The sequence below is a fragment of the Meleagris gallopavo genome, chromosome 3 (genome assembly GCF_905368555.1).
Source record: "Meleagris gallopavo chromosome 3, MGAL_WU_HG_1.1, whole genome shotgun sequence".
Taxonomy (NCBI): Eukaryota; Metazoa; Chordata; class Aves; order Galliformes; family Phasianidae; genus Meleagris; species Meleagris gallopavo.
Window position 1 is genome coordinate 54,510,216 of NC_139406.1, and position 24,995 is coordinate 54,535,210.

At 33.2% G+C, this 24,995-nt stretch overlaps 1 protein-coding gene across 9 annotated transcripts in view; it reads left to right on the plus strand.

The window, feature by feature from the left end:
- The window catches only part of SNTG1 (syntrophin gamma 1), a 337,041-nt gene that overhangs the window by 237,548 nt on the left and 74,498 nt on the right, over window positions 1-24,995 (plus strand). For all 9 annotated transcript variants that reach the window (XM_085221072.1, XM_085221079.1, XM_085221074.1 and 6 more), the window contains 2 exons: window positions 1,192-1,322; window positions 5,039-5,168. In XM_085221072.1, coding sequence (XP_085077198.1) covers window positions 1,192-1,322; window positions 5,039-5,168 — 261 coding nt within the window. The remainder of the gene's footprint in view (window positions 1-1,191; window positions 1,323-5,038; window positions 5,169-24,995) is intronic.

The following is a 24,995-nucleotide window of genomic DNA, read 5'->3' on the forward strand; positions in this document are numbered from 1 at the left end:
TTTGTCTGAATCTATGGAATGTTTCACCAGAGCATCAGTGTTTTACGTTCATGAACGTACTTTTGAAAATCCTGCTGTTCAGATAAATTGATGTTCGTTGTGATCTTTCATGTTACACACATTATAGATATATGAACATTCATTTAAGAAACTTGCTAAAGTTTTAAAACTTGAAAAATCAGGGTATGGGTTTTTTTGCATTTATTTTCAGAAGATATGAGTAAGAAAAAGTATGAAGAAAAAAATTTAAAAAAGATGCTGATTCAGGATCAATGGGCTCAATTTTACTGATACATAGAAAAGACTTCACATATTTCAGTGCAAATGTTCTTTAAAACATGGCATGATGACTACCCTATTTTGAAAAGCAAGTGTTTTGTAAAGAAAGGAACAGGTGCTGGATTTTTAAAAAATAATTTTGATTTTTTTACTCAGAAAATACATCTCATTCTAATCTATATTGTCTTAAAATACTACTAAAATTAGGATGTGTATGCATATGTATAACCCCTTCTTCGTCGATATGATCATAGACATGATCTGGATGAATTTTCATATAAATAATATCTTGTGTAAATAGGTAAAAATCATATATTGAGTGAACAATTTTCATAATTTATTAATTCCTGTGAATTAATATAAAATATTATAATATATTATAATATATTATTATATTATATTATATTATATTATATTATATTATATTATATTATATTATATTATATTATATTATATTATATTATATACCAGTGAAGTGAAAATAGAATAGATGTATATGTAATCAAGTATGGAACCATAGAAAACACCTGAATTATGATTGAGTGACATAGAAATCACCCTTACTCAGAGTACAGATATGAAGCCTGTAACCAATAACATAATATACAGGAAATACTTTTATTTATGACTAATCATCCCCAAAAATGATGCAGTTTTTTTTGCTAGGTTTCTAAAATAATGTTACTCATAGTTTCTCTAAACATGTTGATGTTGAGCTTTACATAGGTTAGTTTTATTTCTGACAAAAATTTCAGAATCTGTCCAGTGCTAGCTAGAATTTGTGCCGATGATCTGAGAAAAGTGGATGATTATGCTAAATATGAGGTCTTTGAAATAGCTATCTTTCTTTCCAAATTTGCTGAGTATTTATAATGAAGCCCAAAACTAAGAAGGACCTTCTATGTTTTTCAGGATACATTATCATGTTCCTCGTGGCCAACATCCCCAGGACTTCGATGGGAAAAAAGGTGGTGTGATCTCCGATTAATTCCACTTCTTCATTCACGATTTTCCCAGTACCTTCCAGGATCAGATTTGTGCAGGTAAATAAGTTCAGAAAGCTGAAACTATTGACTTCTTGATTTAGAGATGCAATCCTCAGGGATTTGCCATATTAAGAGGAGTGGCATCATTAATTCCAATGCAGCTCTGAGACATAGGGACAGAAGACATGGGGCACTCACAGTCAGGCTTACATTTGTTGCATCATCTGATAACCTGACTAGTCATCAAGCATTAATAGCTTGAACTTTTTCTGTTCCTACATTCAAAAACATATAAAGTAACTTAATGTACTATAATATAATGTATTATATGTATTATGTATATAATATAATGTATTATGTATATAATGTAACTTAATGTAAAATCATTATTAATATTTCAGTTATAACTGTTTTGCAGAAGGTTTCAATTATCATTTCTTTGTTGTGATGCTCACACTTTTGCCTGGAAAGGGGTCTTGCAGACAAGTGTTACTACTTCCCTCCAGGTGTGGGTTTATGAGCACAATGGAAACTGAAAGATCATAAGTCAATTTTGGGTTTCTTTGGGGTCAATTTTGTTGTTTCTCATCACAACCTTCTTTTCATTAGTTCTTACCAAATGTTTGAAAGTTACATAAAATTCTCCCACAGCCTCAATTAATTCAAAGGGCTGTTGTTTCTTTAAAGGATACCATGTAGGTTTGCAGTCTTGTTTCCTATTCACGGAGCTGATATTAAAGCAGCTTAGTCTATAGTCACTAGATGATTGTTAAACTAAAAACAGCTTATGGTCTCTGAATAGTGATAGCAAAATCATGCTTACTTGTCTACATGATTCTTAATTTCTTGACAATTACTGGCCCAGAGAGTTAACTTGTGATGCAAAAGCTACATTGGTTCATTGGCTGAGCTGAAATAAAGCAGGATATGGATACCAGAGATGTAAGATTTCTTGTACTTGTTTCTCTGAAAAACTTCAGCTCAATGTTTTACAGTGATTGAAATATATATAATTAACAACATGTATCCTAAAGGACCCAGAATTATAAAAGTCAAATCTGAGATCTGTTCTGCTGTACACTCCAGATAAGATACTGTTGGCTAGAACTACTCATGGGGAAAATTAGGATATATTCGACTATTCCTAGATTTAAGACTTTCACATTCAGTCTTCTGTAGCAATAAAACACAAGCTTAATGTACTCATTATAGAACTTGTACATTACAGAGAAAGATTATGTGTAGGCAGCAATATTCCTGAGATTTCAATCTCCAAAAAAATAAATTTACAGATGTATACCTGAAGTCATGCTCACACCTTGAGTAATTACTAATTATCTCCCTGTATTTTCCTGTGCTATCTAACATGAGGAAAATTACTTCAAAGTTAAAAATAAATAAATAAAAATCAAGTTTGATAGAGAGAAGCAGTTGTTGGGTTTTTTTTCCTCAAAAAGCACAGAGCCAATATTTTGTTGGTAACAAGCTAGTTTATAAGTGTTTTAAAATAGTTTGTAAATCTGTATATTTTAAAATATGACTCCCTACAAAAATTTGTTTTCAAAGACAGGTAGAAATTTTTTTTTTAAAGGGACTGAAAATGAGAAGAATATAAAGAAAAATGTTAAGAAAAGAATATTGCTAATAATAATAAAGAAAACAGCATAAAATGTTACATGCTATATAAACTGTATCATTTTTAGAACCTGAGATGTGTAACTGAATAAGAATCTGATCTTAATTTTTTGTTGTTGTATTAAATAATGATCAATAATATTTTTTATTTAATATAAATTTTTTTGTGTTGTGGTATGGTCTTTGACTGGTAAATTAATTTAAGCTATTATTACAGTAATCTAAAACTAGGATATTCTACTGCCCAGACACATTCAGGAAAAAAAATAATAATAATAATCAGTAGTTCACCATACATCTCATAGTTTACAGCTATTGACATTTGGGCAGGAGCACCCTGGAAAAATAATTCTGTGTATATGCAGATCAAATGCTTAGGAACAATCTACTGTGTCCCAAATGCATCAGATTGTACAGGTCAATATCATGTGTTATTAGATTCCTTGGTCAATGATAGGCAGAGTAGAAAGAATCCTGAAAATATATTTATTGTTAATCAGGAAACTTGTTGGAGCATCATGCTGTAGTCTTTATATAATAACTTATTTAGCACGTTATTATGGATGATTTCTATTTAGAATCATTTAAAATAAAAGGCATATTAAATAAATACTGTTTTAACATTTAAGTACATTACCTGAAGATGCCTTAAATAAACCTTCTCCAAAAACTTTGAAGTACTCTAAAGATGAGAAGTTAGTTTTTTAAAAACATATCTTTTAGATTGTGCCTTTAGGGGTTTAAAGGTTGATGACCATCTCTGTGAAAAGACAACTGAACTCTTGATTTAGCTGATAGATTTAGATAAACCATCGGTGTCTTCATGATCATGTTAGGATACATAAGCTTTATCTTCCAGTCAGAACTTATTCTCATGATGGAATTGCTCAAGGAAAAGGCATGGCTCCAGTTCATTTTTATACTCGTCCTAAATGAAAGAAAAGCATGTACTTGACACAGATGAACCTTTGTGGTTGAGGTAGATACTAGCTCTGTATTCTATAAAATTAGTTGATAGTTTTGTGAAGTAAAAAACTAATAATTTTGCAGAATCAGTATCAGTCTTAAGATGTCAAAAACTGTCATTAGTGACAGTCAGCTTTACATTGAAGACAATACTCGTTTTGCCTCAGCCCTGTAAAAAATCTGAACAATTTTAAACTATGAATGGATGAATTTGTAGGGGAATCTAGCAGTGGAACTTTACGTTCTCTGTATGCTTAGTAATATCCTATTCTGTGAAACTGATTGATAATGAGCTTTTGAGGTTCTGAAGCTAGAGACCTGTCAACCTTCCCAAAGACCAAAAAGGCCTTTTACAGAAGTTAGATCTTCTATAGCCTTATAATTTGAAAGTTTCCTCTTGTTCTGTAGTTGTTCAGCACTCAGTTGTGGAAAGTCAAACTGTAACGCATGGTAGAATTATGTAAGTTCCAAGAACGTTGCTGAGTAGAGACACCCCAATGGCCACTGCCTTTGTCAATGGATGTCTCTTGGCATTCTAGTGTGATTTCCTAATGATTCTGCATTCAGAAATGCAATTGAAAAAATAATTAATGCTACCTTGTCAAATTTGAATTCACCAGCTATTCCATCGGCAGGTAAGAAGAGGATCATTTACAATGAAAATTCTATCATCAAAAGCAGCTAACTAGCTAGCAGTAACCTTAATGTGTTTTGAAAATGAATTTGGAGAATGAAACAAATTTTTTTGAGAAAAAGGTATGGTATTCCACTGAATTTCATGAAAGGCTACCTACAGTCTGCTACACTTTCCTTCTCTGTGATCTTCATATTCAATTATTAATGTTTTGATATGCATCAATTATTCCACTTGTTTAGCTTCTGAAATCACACAGTGTTGGACAAGATTCCATAGATCTAGTCAGTAGGATTTTCTTACAGCTTCTTGGAAACTTAATATAGGAATAGTTGACCTTTTTATATGACGTTTAATACGCAGCTGATTGTTTTAATATGTCAGGTATTTATAAACAGGAAAACCAGCAATTTATCAGTGTTCACTGGCTGACCTTCATTGCAGTTGAAAGAAAAACATTTCTACAAGTATTGTTAAGATGGTATGCTAGAACAGATGAAATTTTCTTCTGACCTGATATGTTATGACATGTCTATAGGCAAAATGCGTTCCAAGTAATTGCTGTGGATGGGGTTTGCAGTGGAATAATTCAGTGTCTCTCTGCTGAAGACTGTATTGACTGGCTACAAGCAATAGCAAGTAACATTTCCAACCTCACAAAGCACAATGTAAGTATGGATCCAAGCAAGCCAGAAGGTTTCCCAATCATGTTTGATTATAGCTGTCATAAAAACCTAATGGGTTCAAGCACAGAATTATCTGCATATAAACAATGCTCGAGGCTGTCTAAGAGAAGTCAACTCAAGTTTATCATCAAATCAGACTTTGTGAGAAATCACTGAATGGGAAAATATTCCCCCCTACAGTCATCTAGTTCACTTCATTGCTATCAGCATTGCATATTTAGCAATACCAGCTACCATGAGAAACAAAGACTAGACACAAGAGAAAGCCAGGTGTGATGGATGAGAACATATAAAAGCAAAAGGAAATTCTACATTTTCTTGATGGATTGAAAAGGTATATCGATATTGAAATTGTTATAATTGGATCTGAATTAGATATTAGGTCTGTTCAGGTATCACTTAATGCAGGACATATAAGTCCTCACTATCGAGAAAGATTAAATGCATTTATGCTTCATGCACTATACTTTTATGGTCTGATCTTGTGGGATAAATAACTTTTTATTGAAACAAGGATAACTGTTATGTGTAGGTTTTGCTAAACTACTCCTAAGTTCAGTTGAAAGCTCTTAAGTTGTTTTTTTTTTAATCTACATAGGATATATCTTGCATTTGATAAATAAAATGTAATTTACAGCTTAGAATTCTATATGATTCCTTTTCTGTTCTGTCTACAAAAATACAGAACTCATGGGTAACTCCATTATTTTGAAATAATTTAGAACAAGGAAGCCCTTGAGGATTTAATTTATATTCTTTCAGATTTCCTTAAATCTGTTTCAGCCTCCCAAATCTAACTAAATTTGCTTTTCTTTCAAATAGAGGGAGCATATTGAAGGAAGTTGTATTTCTTGCAGATTTATATGCAGGATGCAAAACTATGCTCCATCTGGCAGCAATATGTAAAAGTCATTGTATTATAAAAACGTGACAGACATGAATTCATCCACCATCTGCAAGCTTCCATGCAGTGCAAGCCAACTTTATGGCTATTTATTCCCCCTTACGTTGCTATTGCTGTATAGAACTTCTTGTCTACGAGGCATCCTGACAAATGAGTGTGCTGGTTAATTTTTTTCTTGCCATTGTTAGTTCAGACTATTGATTATTCTTGCAATCTAAAGTGGTATATTTATTTACTTGCAATAGCAGATAGAAGACTTTAAAATTTATCTGATAATACATAATGTATATCTCTTTTGAGACTATAACTGTGGTTGCTTAGTGTAACTTGGATTTTTATAATGCACTATTGTTACATAAAATACTTTCAGTATTTTAAAAAGGAGTACACTATATCACTTTACATTAGTTTCCATAAAGAAACACAAACACTGTAACTGACATTACAGTAATATATATAATAGCTGATTATATAACTATTATGCAAACATCTATATTTACCTTATCCCAAAGACATCCTGTAAAGAAATTGTGATTTAGTTTGGGCTTATGACTATAGTAAATGATATGTTTTACAACTGTCTCAATTGTTTATTGCCCGTGTGAGTTTATGAAACCAATCAGACTCTTTTTCATGATATAATTTTCTTAAAAATGTCAGTTGCCAGTAAAAATTAATTGTTTGACAGTATGTATGATAAATGAATCTAAGGAATATTAGACAGAGGAAAAAAAGAAAAAAAGCAAACTGCTATTCAGAACAATGATTAAATGTGAGTAGCGGTCTCTTTTTTTTTTAAAGAGTGATTATTGACCTACACATACTGCTGATGCTAGCATTCTTCCTCTGTGAGAATCATTTACTCACAGTCATTCTCCCTTCCTCTTGGCTTGCCATACCAAAGAAACAATGTGAATACAGGACTTTATTTAATTTTCAGAAAAATTAAAATACATTGACTATTTTTCTTTTTAGCTTCAGTTTATATTTTATTTTTCTCTTGGAGTTATGTAAAATAATTTTTCATTTAAATACTATATAATAGTTCATTGAAATGTAAACATACATGCATTTTCTAACTTATGAAACAGAAAAAAGATTAAAACTATTAGGATTATAAAAACTATGTTGTTTCTGAAAGCATGCCCTTTACTAGTGTGTCAGGTTTGGACTCAATAGGTTTGGGTGGGATTTATCTTGCCCAGTGTTAAATCTCTTAAAGCAGAATGTCTGAATAGTTAACTTTCTGCTTTACTTTTGACATCTGTTTTCTGATTAGATGAATCCCCTCAGGACATGTCTTTGTTTCCTTTGACTGTTTACGGACCCTGAGGTGGTGAGTTCAAACTCAGATATCTAAGGAGATGTGTAAATTCTGTCACAGGTCTCTTTATGGGGCAAAAGAGAGCTTCTCTGAAGAAATCTAGTGAAGAAATGCCTGGATATTTTGACAGAAAACATTCTAGTTTCAACTAGTATTCTGAACTATTTTACTCTTTTACACAAACTGTCTGAAAACAAAGTGTCTGATGGTTCAAATCCCACAGATGAGTGTGGTAAAAAGCCAGCTTTCTTTCCCTGTATTTCCTTGCAGCTGTGAAATATAAATCCCAGGCTCCAAAATCTTCTGTTTGAGTCTATGGTTAAGTTACATTTTTATACTGATAAAGTCAGAATTTCTTCTATTGCAATGTAAAATGTTCACATCTGACCCAGTAGTGGTGTAGTTCAGTTGAAGAATCAGCAGTGTAGCCAGAGAGCAACAAGATAACAAAAAGGCACGAGTGGAAGAAAAACCAAAATGTCTTGATGATCATCACCTCTGAAAGACAGTTTTGCTAATTGAATTTAAGTAATGGAGTTGAACATTTTGTCTATGGGCCAACACATATTACCTGCAGTAATTTGAAGACTATCCATCCTTGTACAGTGTGAGATAAAACTTGTATTACTATTCAGCAAAATAGTTGCAGCTTTACTGCGAAGATTTAGAAATTTATATTATGACTATTCAAGCAGAGATTACATAAAAATATCAGTATGCTGAGTGATGTAGTTGACTTCATTAGTTCTCAATTTCTTGTCGAAAGACAGACTTCAAGCATGCAGTATTTTTCCTTCTATTTGGTACTTTAGAAGCATTGTCCTCCAGTGTTTCTGAAATACTGAGAATGATAGTGACAACTTGCATTTCTTTAGTTCCCCAGAAACAATAAAACAATTACAAATGAGATGAAATGCATCCCGTTAAGATTAAAAAATACAAATTGACTTGTATATGGGTATGCAGCTCACAGGATATTATAGAAATGCACTACTTAAAGTGACATATTATCATAGTATAATTGATGATGTGGTGAATCCATAAAGGTCATTAATATTGGAAGTAGAACTCTTCTCCAGTGTGAGCCATTTAAGCTGCTTCTCTGCAAAAAATTCATCAGTTTAGAACCAGCCTTTAAAAACTCAGGGGTTATTAATATATGCTCAGAGTTTTGTTGAAGCAATCGTCAAGCTAAAGTTTGTGTGCTGAAACCTGAATAGGTTAAATTGAACACACACTTTGGACTCTAATTTATTTATCTAATAGATTTATCTAATCTATTGTGAATTCATGACATACTTGTTGCTAGTATGGATGATGGCCCAAAGAAGATTTGAAAGGGAAAAACTGCCACTTCTACCTTTTTTATCTGTGCTTTTCTGTTCTGCTGTTCCAATTCAGCAGCGAACTATTAGCCTTCAATAAGCTACTTTTAGTCTGTGTTAATTTCTTTGATAATTAATACTGATTTCTCACCTTTAACACAGTATCCAATGGGTCATACTTTGACCCAACTATGCTCTTGGAACAGACTAAGAAAAGGCTCTAAAATCACATGCTATACAAAGATCTACTTGATGCCAATGCATCCCCAGTTTATGTGGTACGGTTTTCAGGAGTCTCAGGGACAGTATCTGTAATGATTTTAGCAGGGATGAGGTTTTAACTAAGTTATTTTTCAAACCTAATTCAATTCAAAATTATTGGGTACCCCAGTGTATTTTCCAAGTGCAGCCAAAAATAAAAATAAAAAATAAAATAGTAAGAAGAAAACATGAACAGAAGCTTTGGGTTTTGATAACAAAAGAATAATATATACATTTTTTTCAGTTATCATCTTGTAGGATACAGCTTAGCTGATTCTTTGGGAATTTATTCTCCCAACTCGATATATGTCACTCTTGTCTATTGCTTTCAAATTTTTATATAGTGAGTGCCATGATATTTCTTTATCCTTTCCTATGCCATCATTTCCTTGGAAGACACTGCACTGATTGCACATTTATATTTCTTACCTTGACTTTTACACTTGACAGAGAAGAAACAACAAGAACTTCAACAGACAGAAATGACAGGTAACCAAGTAAAGGTTGCCAAGCAGTAAGTGACAAAAAGAGTTTTAAATTTATCTTGAGAATGCCCATAAGATCTTGCAAGAATTATTACCCAATAACTTGACATCATTCTATCACTTTCTGTGTAAATCTTGCAAAATACCATGTATCTATGAAATTAATAAGGCACATGTGCTACAGATAGAAATATGATGATAACACAAAAAACAGTAGAATTAATAGGTCTACAAAATTAGTATCTGATTCTGGGCACGCCATGCTTTCCTGAACATAAGACTCTATTTTGTACAGTTTCAAGAGTTCAGTTGAAATATTCAATCGTATACTTAAAACATAATGCCTAATAAAAAGAAACTGCTGCTAAGATCACAAACTAATTTGTCCTAATCTTCACCAGAGACAAGAGAACAGTAATAACTTATTATATATCTATATAATTCTGAAGTTTGGATGTAAGGATTGTATAGGTTATTAGACTGAGGGAGAGAAAATAAACACAAAGCAGGAGAAAAAAGGCAGTTAGGTTAATATGATCTGTTCTGCTTGTGGGAATAGTTAAATATCATAGGACTACATTCAGAGTTTAAGATTTTTAATGATGTTGATAGTATGTGTCTCATTTTTCTGTTGAACTGATAAGAGCATACTGTGGAATGCTATTTTATGTCTATAAATCAGTGTCACTTATATGAACAGATTTCACATTTCAATTTTTTGTTTGAAATACTATGGGTGACCATCAGGATGCTCTGATGTAAGTCATTTTGGAGTTTTCAGGAATTTTAATCTCTTAATTGTCCTGTGTATATTACAGTAATAATAAGCTTTTTGTTGATTACTAAGCTCTGCATTTTAGGAGCAAATCCAGAAAGATGAGTATTAGTAGCAAACCTCATCAAGTGGTATATTCTGTAGTAGTGCAAAAGGTAAACACTATCTTCTAGAAGTTTAAGGCCTTTTGCAGTGAAGAAAAAATAAATTGAAAAGTATAAGAAGTCTTCAGAAGAGTCTTAGTATATTTACTTTTTGCTGAAATTGAATGAATTTCACAAACAAATTGGATGTTGTCTGTTAAAATGTATAATAATCTGTTTCCTAAGCAATATTATGCATTCAGGTGTTTATAGATTTCTGAAACTTTGTTTCTTTGTTTTGCATTTTGTTCCAGACTTTGTAAAAGAAATCACAGAGGTTTTTACTCCAGTGTTGATATGTAGGAATATTTAAAACTCTGAACTGGATGCTTTTGTAACATAACAATGTTATATATATGCAGTTTTCATATGTAGGTCTCCTGAGGCACATTGATATAAGTAAATAAATGTAGTCAAATCATATTTACATAAACTGTTTCCTATTTTTTCTACTCTTTAAAAGAGAAATATTTCCAGTTTGATATCTAGAAACACGTAAGTTTCTATGTCATTTTTATGAAATGTTACATATGGCCTTGTATTCACAAAAAAATTGTGGAGTTTACTGCATGTCTTATTTGAGTAACTGTTTCTTGTTTATGTGATATATCCTCCAGGTGTACTGACTTAGCTGCAAAGAAGGACAGATTTTTCCAAACTTTCTTGCTGTTTCTCCAGTGTATTTCATCTATATCTTAATAACATAACTTGAATTTGAAGGTTATTGTCTAGAATATCATAAGTCAAGAGAAAAATGCAAGGAAAGAATGGTAGTTAAATGTGTTTTTATAATTTGTGCAAGTTTTAGCATTTTCCAGAATAGTCACCTTATCTGGGAAACCCGTAACTTCTGTCTTCATGACTGGAGCCTTTGTTATGACACATTTTGATTATGGTGATATCACTCATCATTCAGATAGGGAGTTTTTGCTTGAAATATATATTGTAAACTGTAATTAGTCATGATAGCTTTGAAAAGAAATTGTCTTTTTTTACTAAATTTCTTGCAAGTATTCAAACCTTTTTAATAATATAATTCCGGTTTTACTGAACATATTATCACAAGTCTTGAAACAGTCAATAAAAATGTTACCATCTTTGTCATAAATTGCCATCTATGTATCTCTAATTTAAGAATAATAACATTCTTTAAAACAAACAAACAAAAAAATCAAATGTTCTGTGAACTGAACTACAATTTACTTCTTACATGTAAACCTTAAAAAAAGCCACACAATACTGATGCAGAGAGAATATTTTCTCAGCTTTATCTTCATAATACTGTCATACAGCAAAAAATCCATACATTTTCTCCAACTCATTCATTTTCATACGGATACAAACTAAAAATGATAGTCTTGCATTGGTACTTAGATAAAAGCAAAACGTCAGAATATGTGATTTGCTCTTTATGTAGAATTTATTTGAAGCTCTGAAGCTATCTTCCTCTTTTTTTTAGTGTCATTATTATTGAAAGCTTAAGTTGACACTTTATTATAAAGTCTATGCTCTGGTTACAAGACAGTTTGGAGAGTTGTCTTGACATCCAACCCTGGTGAAGTATAGAAAGGAACCTGTAATAAAGAAAAACTGAAATTTTCTTCATTGGTTTAAAGGGACAAAGAAAGGATGACAAGGATAAAAGAAGTAGGACTAGTCTGACTGGGAATGCAGGTAAGCCACTTGGGTTTTTACAGAGAGGCAGCAAAAAGAAAGTACTTGCTAAAAGTTGCCCTTTCCTGCCAAAATGCCAAGCTGCCCTTTCAGTAACAGCTGGAGACTTCCATCTATTTTAACTTTTTTTTTTTTTTTTTTTTTTTTTTTGTACTACATACTGTTCAATATTCCACAATTGGTTTATTGTAAGTGAGAGTGCATTGAAAGAGGCTACTGAATCACAAACTGCTGTTGATAAAACTGCAACTGGGAACTGGGAGGCTAAGCAATAGTATAGAATAGTATGCAGTCCTCTTTGTATCTATTCTTTTTGCTGTCTAAAACATAAATATCATTATTTTAAAGCGGTTAGCTTGTTTTTACATCTGTTTCCTCTTATCATTAGATAATTTTTATTAAAATATCATTAGATATTTTTAAACGATGGTTACGTCTTTGCCTTTCTTCCACTACAAATTAAAAAAAAAAAAAAAAAAAAGAATTAAAGGAAATTGAATGCATTCAAAGAGCCATAGCACATCTTAGGGTATATACATTATTAGTAGATTAGTGTGTTGAAAATATTTTCTCCATTTGGTTGTCTTGCTTCATAAAGTGCCATAGACATCCAGCGCGCTCTGGTAGCACATAGCTTATATTTGCCTGAGGAAGTGAAGGACTCAGGACACAGGGGGGGTGTGGTAAGAAACGGGAATTTTAGTCATTATAGCTTCAAGAGATTGGGGGGAAAAAAGTCTAGCTGATGGGAAAATAAGCAAAACTACAGATCACAGAATCACAGAATCACAGAATTGTATGGGTTGGAAGGGACCTCTAGAGATCATCGAGACCAACCCCCCTGCCAAAGCAGGTTCCCTACACCAGGTCGCACAGGTAGGCGTCCAGGCGAGACTTGAATATCTCCAGAGAAGGAGACTCCACAACCTCCCTGGGCAGCCTGTTCCAGTGCTCCGTCACCCTCACCGTGAAGAAGTTCTTACGCACATTCGTGCGAAACTTCCTGTGCTGCAGCTTATGTCCGTTTCCCCTCGTCCTGTCTCCACGTACCACTGAAAAGAGACTGGCCTCACCGCTATGGCCGCCACACCTCAGATATTTATAAACCTGGATCAGGTCCCGTCTCAGTCTTCTTTTCTCAAGGCTAAACAGACCCAGTTCACTTAGCCTTTCTTCATAGGGGAGATGCTCCAGGCCCTTCACCATCTTAGTGGGCCTCCGCTGGACTCTTTCCAAGAGATCCCTGTCTTTTTTGTACTGGGGAGCCCAGAACTGGACCCAGTACTCCAGATGAGGCCTTATCAGGGCAGAGTAGAGGGGGAGGATCACCTCCCTCGACCTGCTGGACACGCTCTTCTTAATGCACCCCAGAATGCCATTGGCCTTTTTGGCCATTGCTTTGCTTCTTCCACTCGGGATCTTGAACTCCACCATCTCATGATCACTACAACCCAAACTGCCCCCAACCTTTACTTCCTTAACAAGTCCAACAAGACCTATAAGCAGAAAGACCTGCATAGGAAATGTGCCTGAGATTGCACTTGTGATTATACATTAACAAAATGAGTTACAAAAGTCTGTTTCAAGTTTTGTATCGCCTAATAATACCGTATGTAGTAGTTGTAGAGGTTATCTGTGAGCAAAGTCTGAAATTATAGGCATGCTGATGGCATGGTAGGCAATGATCCAATTGTAAGGTTTTGTTTTGTCCATTTGTTTATTTCAGAAAATGAGATAATTACTTATTTGAGAGAATGTCACTGAGATTATGAAATTAGGCATGAAAAATTTAGAAAGTAGCATCTTGGTTTCTTTCTATCGTGTAATGCGTGGCACTCCAACTTACTGCACTGGAAAGTGAATTATTCATTTCCTTGTAGGATTTCTACCTTTTAAAACTTTTTTTGTAATTATCATATGCAACTTCTCTGTTGTTTTTTTGTTTGTTTGATTGTTTGTTTTAATTGTTTCAATTTTTTAAAAACATTTTAAAGTTTTAGAATTGTGTTTTCTTCATTTTATCAATCACTATAACTTTCGACTATACTAAGAAGTAAGACAGGAGTCCCAGAGATGCAACATTCTTTACAGAAACCTGAATTATAATCTGTTATTTAATCTTGGGAAAGAACAGTATAATGTCATAGAATTAAACCTTATCACTAAGACTAAGGGAATAAAGAAGTAAACTGCTTTAAAGTTACATATGTGTTACATATTTATGTTCGTATATACAGAAATCCTAGAATCAGAGAATGGTTTGGGTTGGAAGGTACCTTTAAGATCTAGCTCCAACTCCTCAGCTATAGGCAGGGACACCTCCCTCTAGACCAGGTTGCTCAAAGCCCCATCTAGCCTGGCCTTGAATGCTTCCAGGGAGCGGGCATTCACAGCCTTTCTGGGCAACCTGTTCCAGTGTCTCTCCACCATCACAGTAAAATATGTACACGGTGCTTAAGATTTTAAAATATTAAGAAAAAAATGTAACAAATCTACAAAACATATTTTACTGCTTTATTTCTTAATGAAATCAAAACCTGTTATACTCTGCTACATAGAATAATGTCTCATAGAGTCTTAATCCCTTATATTTGATTAATATAAAAATGACTATACATTTTTATATTCAATGCAGATAATCAGATCTTTATCCCCCAGTTTTGCTTTTTTAATGAGAAAATTGTAACTTATGCCTGGGTAGTCTGTCAAGAGTACTTCATGACAGAAGTGTACATATGGGATCTCCAGGAAACTAGATAGGAAAACTGGTCCCTTCTAACTGGTCTTTAGATATAGAGAATGAGGAAATAATAAAATACTTCTGGAGATATGACAACTGGGTAGTTAAACAATGCCTGCTCATCTCACCTGTTCCCTCTTACTGGTTCACTTTCATTAAATATAACATGAAATACATCTGAGGAAGCACTTGATGCCCATTAAACCCTGCACTTAGTTTTAGCTGTATTAACAAGGAGATGATATGAAGTCAAAGCACATATACAGTTTAATTCTTTAACAAGATATATTGCATTTTTTTATTACAAGGCTACTTTTCAAATGCCAAAAGAGAAAATGTTTTTCTGATTACTAATAGATAATCTACTACTTGTCCAGCATGATGCATTGAAACCGCATAGAGGATCAGTAAAAAGTATTTTTGTAGCCCATTCAGTCAAGAATACAGTGGCCATTCAAGTGACATGATTGAGCAAATTATTTTTAGGTCAAACTGTTCAGAGATAGTTTGAATATGTTCAACTAAACTATGTAGAGGTGATTTATTTGCACATTTTATATGCTTCCAGTTTGTACAGAAAATGATTTTTTGAAGGTGAATTATCATGCAAACTTACGACAGTTTTCTCCACAGCAGAATCTGTTACTTCTGTCTAGCAGAAAATATTGTTTTAATTGTGTTTACGTCCTGTGGTAATTTTGCAAGGTAATAAAATAGATAAAATACTTCCAGGAGCACGTCAGCATGCTGCAGGATCTCACATAGTTCAGGAGACTTAAAGGAATTTTATCAGGTCTTCTTTTCTGCTGTTGGGAATCCTAGAAAGTACTCTCATTTTTTATTAATCAGATAAAAATATAGGAATTCTGGGTAAATTGAATGGTCTCAGAAATACTATGTGTTTTTTCATGTAAAGGCAAGATTTTCTCTACCCGAACTGGCTATGTAGTCGATAGATAGAAAAAAAAAAAAAAAAAGTCTTTAAGATGTAAAGAAAGTGAACCAGTCCTTTTGACTTAAGCACTTACTTCTATCCCATTAACTATATAAAGAATGCAAATGTCTCCAGAGGGTAATTCAGTCTCCTTGAATTAAGTAGCTACCTCTTCCACTTCTAATAGGAAATGGCAAAAGGATACTTTAATGTAATAGCCTACAGGTTGGAAGAATCACCCTTACATGAAAGACAGGAGCTTTCTGAGTTACTTGGTCTGCAAGACTGATGCTGTCTCACCCTTGGCCAAAGTACTTCTAGATACAGAGCAGGGCTAAGGCTCCAGTCCCCTTTCCATACAATGTTCTCTTGACTATCCATTGAGCCACATGTAAAATTTGTTTTCATGCCATTTAGTAAGAAGCAAGGGTTGTCTTTCTAGAACAAGGCTCTTGATCAGTCTCTCTTGAGTAGTATTGCTTAAGTACAGTGCATGTGCTAATCTAAGCCTTCAACCTAAGAATGAAATGTCTGCTGTCATTGATGGATACTCTGGTATTGCTTATCATGACCAAAATGATCAGACATGTGGCTCCCTGTATTATAGTAATGCTTTTGTTTTTGCAATTTTTTTTTAGCCAGACTCATTTTGCAAATATCATTAATAGTGCAGAGTCTCAAAATGGTATACAGGCAGGACAAGAGAAGTAAGTGCAAACTTCGTCAGTCGTGTTTGCTATGAAAGAAAAAGCAGAAAAGTCAGGCCTCAGATAGATGTCTTCAGTTGAGCAACTGAGGATTTTCTATGTTTGTGAATGTCATGTAAGTCTGCTATAATTTTTTCAGTACTTCTCTGTCTTAAGCTTTTCATTGCAATTCACAAAAGTTGAATTAAGTTGAATTTAAGAAAAATTTTGATCTCTTTCTGAGATCAAGTTAAAAATGCTTCTCTGACATGCATGGGAGATGTACCCCACTATTTTGGAGTACTAAGGCTTCCTAATTTATAGTATACTTACTACTGCAGAACTGTCCCACACTGCTCTGGGAAAGCCAGATTTTTGCAAAAGTTTGCCTTTCTTTATAGGCAAGACTCAGTCATTGCTGAATAGAGTATAAATGAAAATATTAATTTTGTTTTTCCTGATTTACTTTCCATTCATTGTGGTCACTGCTTGTCCTGCCTCTGTACAGGTGCAGAGACAGGGGAAAATACAAGTTTCACTGGGAATTTTTAGATATATGTGGTTAACGTTTCTTTGCTGGTATAGCAATTTACAGTGCATAACTCTTAATACCTATTTTAATGATTTAGTAATTCTACTCGGAAAGAAGAAAATACTTTTTTTCTCTTATGTGGTACATATTCATTTCACTAATGTTAAACTCCAGATGATACCCAACATATAAACTTTTACTAATTTAAATAAGCTATCTGTAAGGGACCATGAGGATATGAATGAATTCCTCCTTGCTCAATTACTGAAAAACAGTAAACATTTTTTAGAGAATAGGTAGGTAGGTAGATAGGTAGATATAGGTAGGCAGAGATAGATACATGGATGGGTTTTTTTGTTTGTTTGTTTGTTTTTTGGGGGGGGGGTTGGTTTTTTGTTTTTTGTTTTTTGTTTTTTGTTTTTTTCAGTAAAGAATCACCTCTTCCCAAAGGTCAGCCGTATCTGAAAACCAAGATGGCATAATTCAGAAATATTGAAATACTGGAGCCTGACAAGCATAGTGCTGCTTGGCTCCCTGCCCACTGGCTAGGCTGCCTCAGGCTTAAGAATTTCTATCAAGTGAGTCTGTGACAGTATTGCACTCTGGGAAAGATAAACGGAAGGTCCCAGCTTGTAGAATAGATGATTAAAACATCAAGGACTCAAAATGGCAAAATAATCCATATTCTCTTTAGAACGAAGAATTAATGAAAAGTTTAGTCCTCCCAACTTTTAGTAAGTTGATTTCATTGGAAAATGTCCACTGACAGGTGTCTACCTGTTTTACTCTTTCAGATTCTTTTTTTTTTTTTTTACTGTGCTAATTTTATTAGTAATTTGTACAAAGTATTCTGAAATGCCACAAAGGTTTTTCTCCTCATGAGTTTTTCTGAGATACTTCAGATGTCTGCAGAGGAACTCTTGAAGTTTCTTATTATGAGGAGAAATGCAAATGCAAATAAGAAATAAATCTTCAAAGAAATTAGCATAATAATTAATAGTTTTTATAAAACTGAGCGATGCCTACATAGATGTTGAGGTTTTAGCAGTGAGATTTGTCATTCGGTTCTACATACTTGTATACGATACAGTCATTAAACGGTGTGAATGTATTTTGTTTATTGTTTTGTTCTTTGCAATGCTGAAACTACTCATGAAAATATATTTTAATAGTGTATGCATTCTTTTTAAATGTTGGTCTCATCGTGTGGCAATAAGAATATTTTAAAGGAATTTTAATTTTGCCATCATATGTAGGGTGTTTCAGAGGAAAAAATATATCCTTAGGCTAGCATGTTCCCCGTGGATTTGTGGAGCTAAACTTTCTCTTTCAGTTCCCCTTTAAATAATTGATAAATTGTAGTCTGTGTGCATGTTTCATATCAGAATTGTTTCATTTTGCATTAGATTAACATAAATGGATCTTAATATCACTATAAATATAATATATAAATTTTAAAATACTTTTTCAAAATTCTAAAAGTTGCTTTTTGGAACTGATTGTTTTTCAAGTTATGTGCCTAAAGAGATAGTATAACTTTGATGTCATCTCCATCAGTTTCACTGAAAGCATTACATTATACATTATATATTTGTGAAATATACCTGCACCTTAATTAAAATAGCTACTCTTGCTGCGGCATGAGGGAGATTAGTACGTTCATTTGCCAAACAGTAACCATAAATAGCAATTTCATTGAAAAAATGTAATGAGCAGAAGTCAGAATAGTATAGAATGCAATTTGCATAAAAAGAGAATAGTCCCTGGACTTAGCAAATAGAACCCCCTAGGGCTTGCAGATGGTTCTACCAGTAAATTAAGTTCCTATTCACTTAGCTGGTTAGGTTGTAGGTCAAACCTAGCTTGAAGCAATTATAGCTGACAAACCTCTCTTCAGTCTTTTGATGCAAAACTCATTTCTCATTACCTTTGTAAATTCATAGAACAAATCACAGTTTCCATGTTATTCTTAAAACTTCTTTCAACCCTAAAATGAATCTCACAGAAACTTCCCTCTCGCTCTTGGTTATAATACCATTCATTCTTTATGCTATAATGACTTAAAAGGCAGACTACTTCATGACCAGGTCATCAGCAAATATTAGAAAAGAATTGACTTGCAGCATTACTAGTCTTTTTATCTCAAATGGCAATGTCATTTTTATCTGTTTAGAACAATTGTAAATCCAAGGTGTGTTTTTAATTCTTTATTTGAATAGATGAGAAACCATTAGCTCCGAAACAAAAACCTTTCAGCTTGAAATGTTTGTGTCTTCTTCTCTAGTCATTAAAAGACAAGAAAAGTTGATAGTAATAGTGGAATTATTTTCAATACAAGACTCTTCCATCAGTCTGTCTGCAGCTGAAGAATTCTTTCTATCAGTTATCCCTGTTGTCCTGTTTGCCGCTACCAATGGAGTGTTATCACTAATAAAGATAATTTTTTTTTACATTTTCACATGTGAATATTTGCATTACCATAAATCAATAAATAGTCTTATTTTCTGGAATTCATACCTCACTAGTCCACTGGGAGAAAATGCAAGAAGGAATGTCTTGGCTAAATGATGAACATCTTCATTAACCTAAAAAGGAAAGAAAGAGTAGAGAATTAACTTGTTACTAAGAATAGGCTCAGGAAGTATAGCAGAAGTATGTAGAATCAGAGAGGTGGTAGCACTACATGAGATTTCCTCGAAAGGAAAGCAGCAAGTGTGAAAAGAAATAGTTTTGGCATACACTAGCATTAAAAGAGAGGACAACAGAAGGGCTGGTTCACAACTTACTGAAAATAAGATTATTGCTAGATAATGTAAAGACAGTCAAAGTATTTAATGCTCTTTTGGATAAGAATTTACTCAAAATGTAAATTGTATGTTTTGTACATGGTACATTTTACATTGTATGTGTAAATTGTTGTAATCAGATGACTGTGACTATTCCTAAGTGTGACAGTCTAGAATAAAATAGGGATGGGTTAGAGATCAGGAGGGAAGAAGTTATATGTTAATGAGAAGGGTTCTAAGTAAACATATTCTTTATAATTCAAGCTAGAACAAATATAAAAATATTTTAGGAATTAGAAAAGTTTTTGTCCTATTTACATTAGACTAAAGCTGCAAAGGATTAAAATTATATTCAAAATCAATTTGCCGAGTACAGAAATTTTCTAGATCAAATAAATATCAAAGCAGACACAATAGATCCTCTATGGCTTAGAACATACAGTGAAGACAGATTCCTGGATAAAGGCTGTCTTTAAATAGTGCTGACTTCTTTTCATTATATGTTTTCAGTTGTGTATAGCTTGAGAGAAAATCTTTTGCAATTTGTATCGTGAGTATTAATACCCACATAATGACTCCTAAGTATATTTAGCAGTCATAATAAAAGAGTAATTCTGTATTTTATATATGAATTGTTGCCTTCATTCAGCTCTGGGATTATTTTTTTTCATTCTGACTTTGCTCTCACAATCAGCTTATTCTTTATGAATAGGGATGAATGATATTATTTAGATATTCACTTTCTTTGCTCTAAACTTTCCAAATAATGTACCATTGTGGTATATATTAAGTGTTATTATAATAGTGTGAAATTTCTGCAGTCACATCTCACACCATGGCGCTAAATAACAACGTAACCACACAATTTTACTCATTGAACATTATCCATTTTCCTTGCAGTTTGACATACGTATTTTATATACTGTAAGTTGTAGCTTTGTGTTCTACTCATGATATTGTCATCATGGACTGTTATATTATATCTTCGCTGAATAATTTGTTTCCTGTATTTTAACAATAATGCGGTAGCAAATGCGTTTGTCACATTCTTTTTCTCTCAGCAAAGTTAATGTCCATAGTTGTTAACTAAAACTTCAGTACAGTAACAAGAGAAAATGTGTTCTAAAAAAAAGATATTTAATTTATTCCAGTAACTTGTTTTCAGTGTCCTAAGGATGATTCCTCCTTTAATAGTACATTTTATTGTTGATCCACTGATATCTTGAAAAGGTGAAATGGTGCTTACATTTATTAACTTATGAAATCATCTTTTCATTTGGACTACAAGAAGTATTGATATTGCAAAAAAAATCTATTCTTTCAACTACACAATCTCTTTTACAGCAGAAATGTAATTAATGAGATGCTGTTCTGAAATCTGTGGAGACAGATGCACTTTGAATGAAAGATTTTAAAAATGTATCTTGAACTTTATAGATCATGTGACAATTCTCACTCCTGAACAAATATATCATTTTAAAATGGATTAGAAAATTGTTTTACTTTTTTTCACTTTTCTGTTCTCTGCTGAAAAAAAAAAAGTGATTTTAAAAGATCATATTTATCTTAATATAATGCATTGAAATCCAATAAATGTTCATAATATTTGCGTAGGTAAGCCTGAAATCAACATTAAGGCAAAACTTACCTTTAAATTTTATTGCGTTATCTTCTGAAATGGTCATAGTTGTTCTTAATTGCAAGAAGCTGATAATTCTTAAAAGGACTAGGATAATTCTTTTGACTTTTAACTATTCAAAATTCTTTCTATCTAAGGATTACAAGGACATATCCAAGAAAGAAAATGTATACCATCAATTTCTACTATGATAATTTAACATTGCTGTTGTCAAAACTCAAATAGTCTTCAAATGTAGTTAAGTTTTTAACAGGCTTCTTAAAAATAAATAAATAAATAAAAAGTCTGAACTCACAAATTGTGTGCTTTCCCCCATATTTCAAGTACTGCATCCTTTTTGGTACTTTGACAAATTCTCCCAATTGGCTTGCCTTTCAGTCATGATCCAACAGATTGAAAATGACCATATTGCTCAGTATTTGAACATTACTCTTCAGCAATACCACAAAATGTTTCAGAAGAGTCCCAATATTGCATCATATTTTATGATAACGTTTGAATTCTTGAATTCTAATGGGGAGAAATTGGAGGTAAGTAGGAGCAACTGCATAATTTAGAAGTGAACTGAATTCAGGATTTCTCAAGCTAATGGCTCTGTAACTTTTTGAGAGAAAGAGGTCTGATCTTTCCTACTTAAAACAGTGCAGCGGTTTTATTGCAAAAGTTTCTCATTGAAAAACAGCTCAGAGTATACTTTAACACAATATAGATTTAGTGAATAAAGCAAATGTAGAGTACAGTGGGTCTTACTGTGAGTAAAAATGATTGTTTACATGGGTTGATAGTGATAGGATAAAGGGAAATGGTTTTAAACTAAGAAAGGGAAGTTTAGGTTAGATATTAGGAGGAAGTTTTTCACTCAGAGGGAGGTGACGCACTGGAACAGGTTGACCAAGGAGGTGGATGCCCCATCCCTCATCCCTGGAGGCATTCAAAGCCAGGATGGATGTGGCTGTGGGCGGCCTGGTCTAGTGGTTGCACATAGGCAGGGTGGTTGGAGCTAGATAATCATTGTGGTCCTTTTCAACCCAGGCCATTTTATGACTCTATGATAAAGGAGTGACTGACTAGAAGCATTTTACAAAATGTTTTAAAAATAAGTATTTATGCAGTTTCAAGTGAAATTTCAAGTAATTATTTAAGAAGATGAATTGTGAGCTTTCAGCACAAATCAAGAACTGTAAATATAAGGCTTTTATAGCTATCGTACATAGTAAAACATTTCATTATTTATTTACCATCAAACTTAGAATTTATATTAATACGTAGTTCATTATCACTTGAACCTAATGTCTCAACAACTCTTTCATATCATGTCAAACAAATTATTTAAATAGCATAATAGCAAATAATCTTTTAGCTTACTTGCAAACAGATTATTAGCTAGTGCTGTCAGCCAAATTGTTTCTAAAATATTGCTTTTCTTCCTGAATATTCCAAGAGAATATGTGTGTAATTCCCTTAGACAAAAAAGTCCAATAAAGACTCAATCTTCTTATGTATATGAATATATTTTTTAATCCAGCCAAACTACAGTAATCTGAACCTTGGGATGGTAATGGGGTGATGGAAGATATAGTAACTATAAAGACTACAGAAAACTTCTTCAGGTTCATTACTTCTGGTAATGGTATTTGTTCATTGGCAGCTGAGAAATTTATTGAAGTTAGCCTGCAGGAGTACATTTGGAACTATATGCTATGGTATAAGTATTAACACTATTTTAAAAATCACAATTTACATTTCTGCAGGGCATTAGGTTCTGTCAGGAGGGTTAATTGTATCATGTTATATATAATCGTATAAAATTCCCCATTTCTTCTGCTGTTCTACTGTCTACTTTGTTGTATAAAAAGACAGATTGGGAACTGTGAATGTTATCTCAGCAAAAGTGAGAAATAATGCAAATCTTGGCAAACTCTAAACTCTTTAGCAGCAAGGTCAGAAGCCTGTTGAAAGATCTCAGTCTCAAGACTGATAACAAACCAGATTTAGCTGCAGAATTCAACAAACTGCCCCTCATTCACTTTTAATCAAGTCATATTACTTGGCAAGAGGAACTTAAAGGCATACAGCCATATGACTAAATAAAAGAGCAACTCAAAAGATGTGAATAAGGACTTTGGGGGGAAAAGGGCAGGAGGAAATTAATGAGATTCAGTGTGCTATATATAGAGCAAACTGTTAGAAGATAAATCCAGTTATCAAGTATTTTTCCTTGTACCATCTACTAGTAGCGGATGTAGAAACTGGAGATAGGAACCAAAGTTACAGTTGTCTCAGTCCAAATGTTAAAGTGGGTTTCAAGAAGTTATGGTTTGCATTACAAAGAAGTCTGAGGAGAGAAAGATGCCCCAGTGGAGCATACATTCTACTGAAATGTCTACTTGCAGGTCTTCTTGAGGGAGAAACTGTTTCTTCTAGGCAGTGATTTATTACATTGCTGCCTCATAATAACTAAAGATTCAAGCCTAATGACAGAAACAATAAAAAATTAAATGAAAACATGGCAGGCTGAAGAGATTGTGAGATTAACAATTTCCCTTCCCGTGAAGAAATGATGTACTGCTCATTTGTGATGAAAAATTCTGTCTAGTGACTGAACCAAACATTTTAGGAAGCCTTTTGTCTACCAAGGGCTTAAATCTCAAAGATATTGATAAAGCCATCTAGTCAAAAGAATATTAATTGGGCCAACTCATTCATGACATGCATGACCAAATTTCAGTGTGACTATAAGCAGATCAGAAGTGACTCAGACTTTTGGTGGTCCAGTGGACAGAGATCAGAAGCTGTTGCAATGTAGTAGCCAATTCTCCTGATCATACAGGAAAAAATGTGTGATGGCAACCAAAGAGGACGATATCATGAACTTGCAAGTAAGGGGTGAGATGGAACTGTTTGGCCTGAAGAAATGAATAATGTTTCAACTTGAAAAAGAGCTACACGAAGAGAGCACAGTTTCTTTGTTTCTGCAATGGATTACATGGAAAGAAGTGAATCTGATTCTCATGCAGTGCAACGAGAAAGAGTCTGTTTAGGTATTGAAAAAAACTTTCCATGGTCAGTGGAGCTGTACTTAATTATAGATTGACTCATAAGGCGTTGAGAGTGCCATCATTACAGGGCTTTATAAACTACTTGACAGTTTGATCTATTGAGTTCAGCCGTATGTTTCTATTATTTTGTATCATCATCAGCATTAACTTATTCATTGTCAGTGCTTGTAACTGCATTCAGAAATATTAGGATAAGACAAATTATTTAACTTATGTTTATCCTCATTTGTTTGGAATTATGTGAAAACTAGAAGTAAATATCATATCTTACTTATTGTAATATCTAACTGTTACTTCGTAATAAAATTATAAGTGAAAAGTAAAATTGAAATGGGAGTTATCCATTTTAACTTCCACAAAAAATTAGAAAGTGTGAAATCTGGTATTTTAAATCAGAAGAGATATGCAAGATCATTTCCTGATGGTATAACAGTCTGATTTCTGCTGGGAGAATAATATGTTGTTGGTTATAGAAACAGTTTCACAGAATGGTTTGTGTTGGAAGAGACCTTTAAAGATCATCCAGTTGTAACCTCCTACCA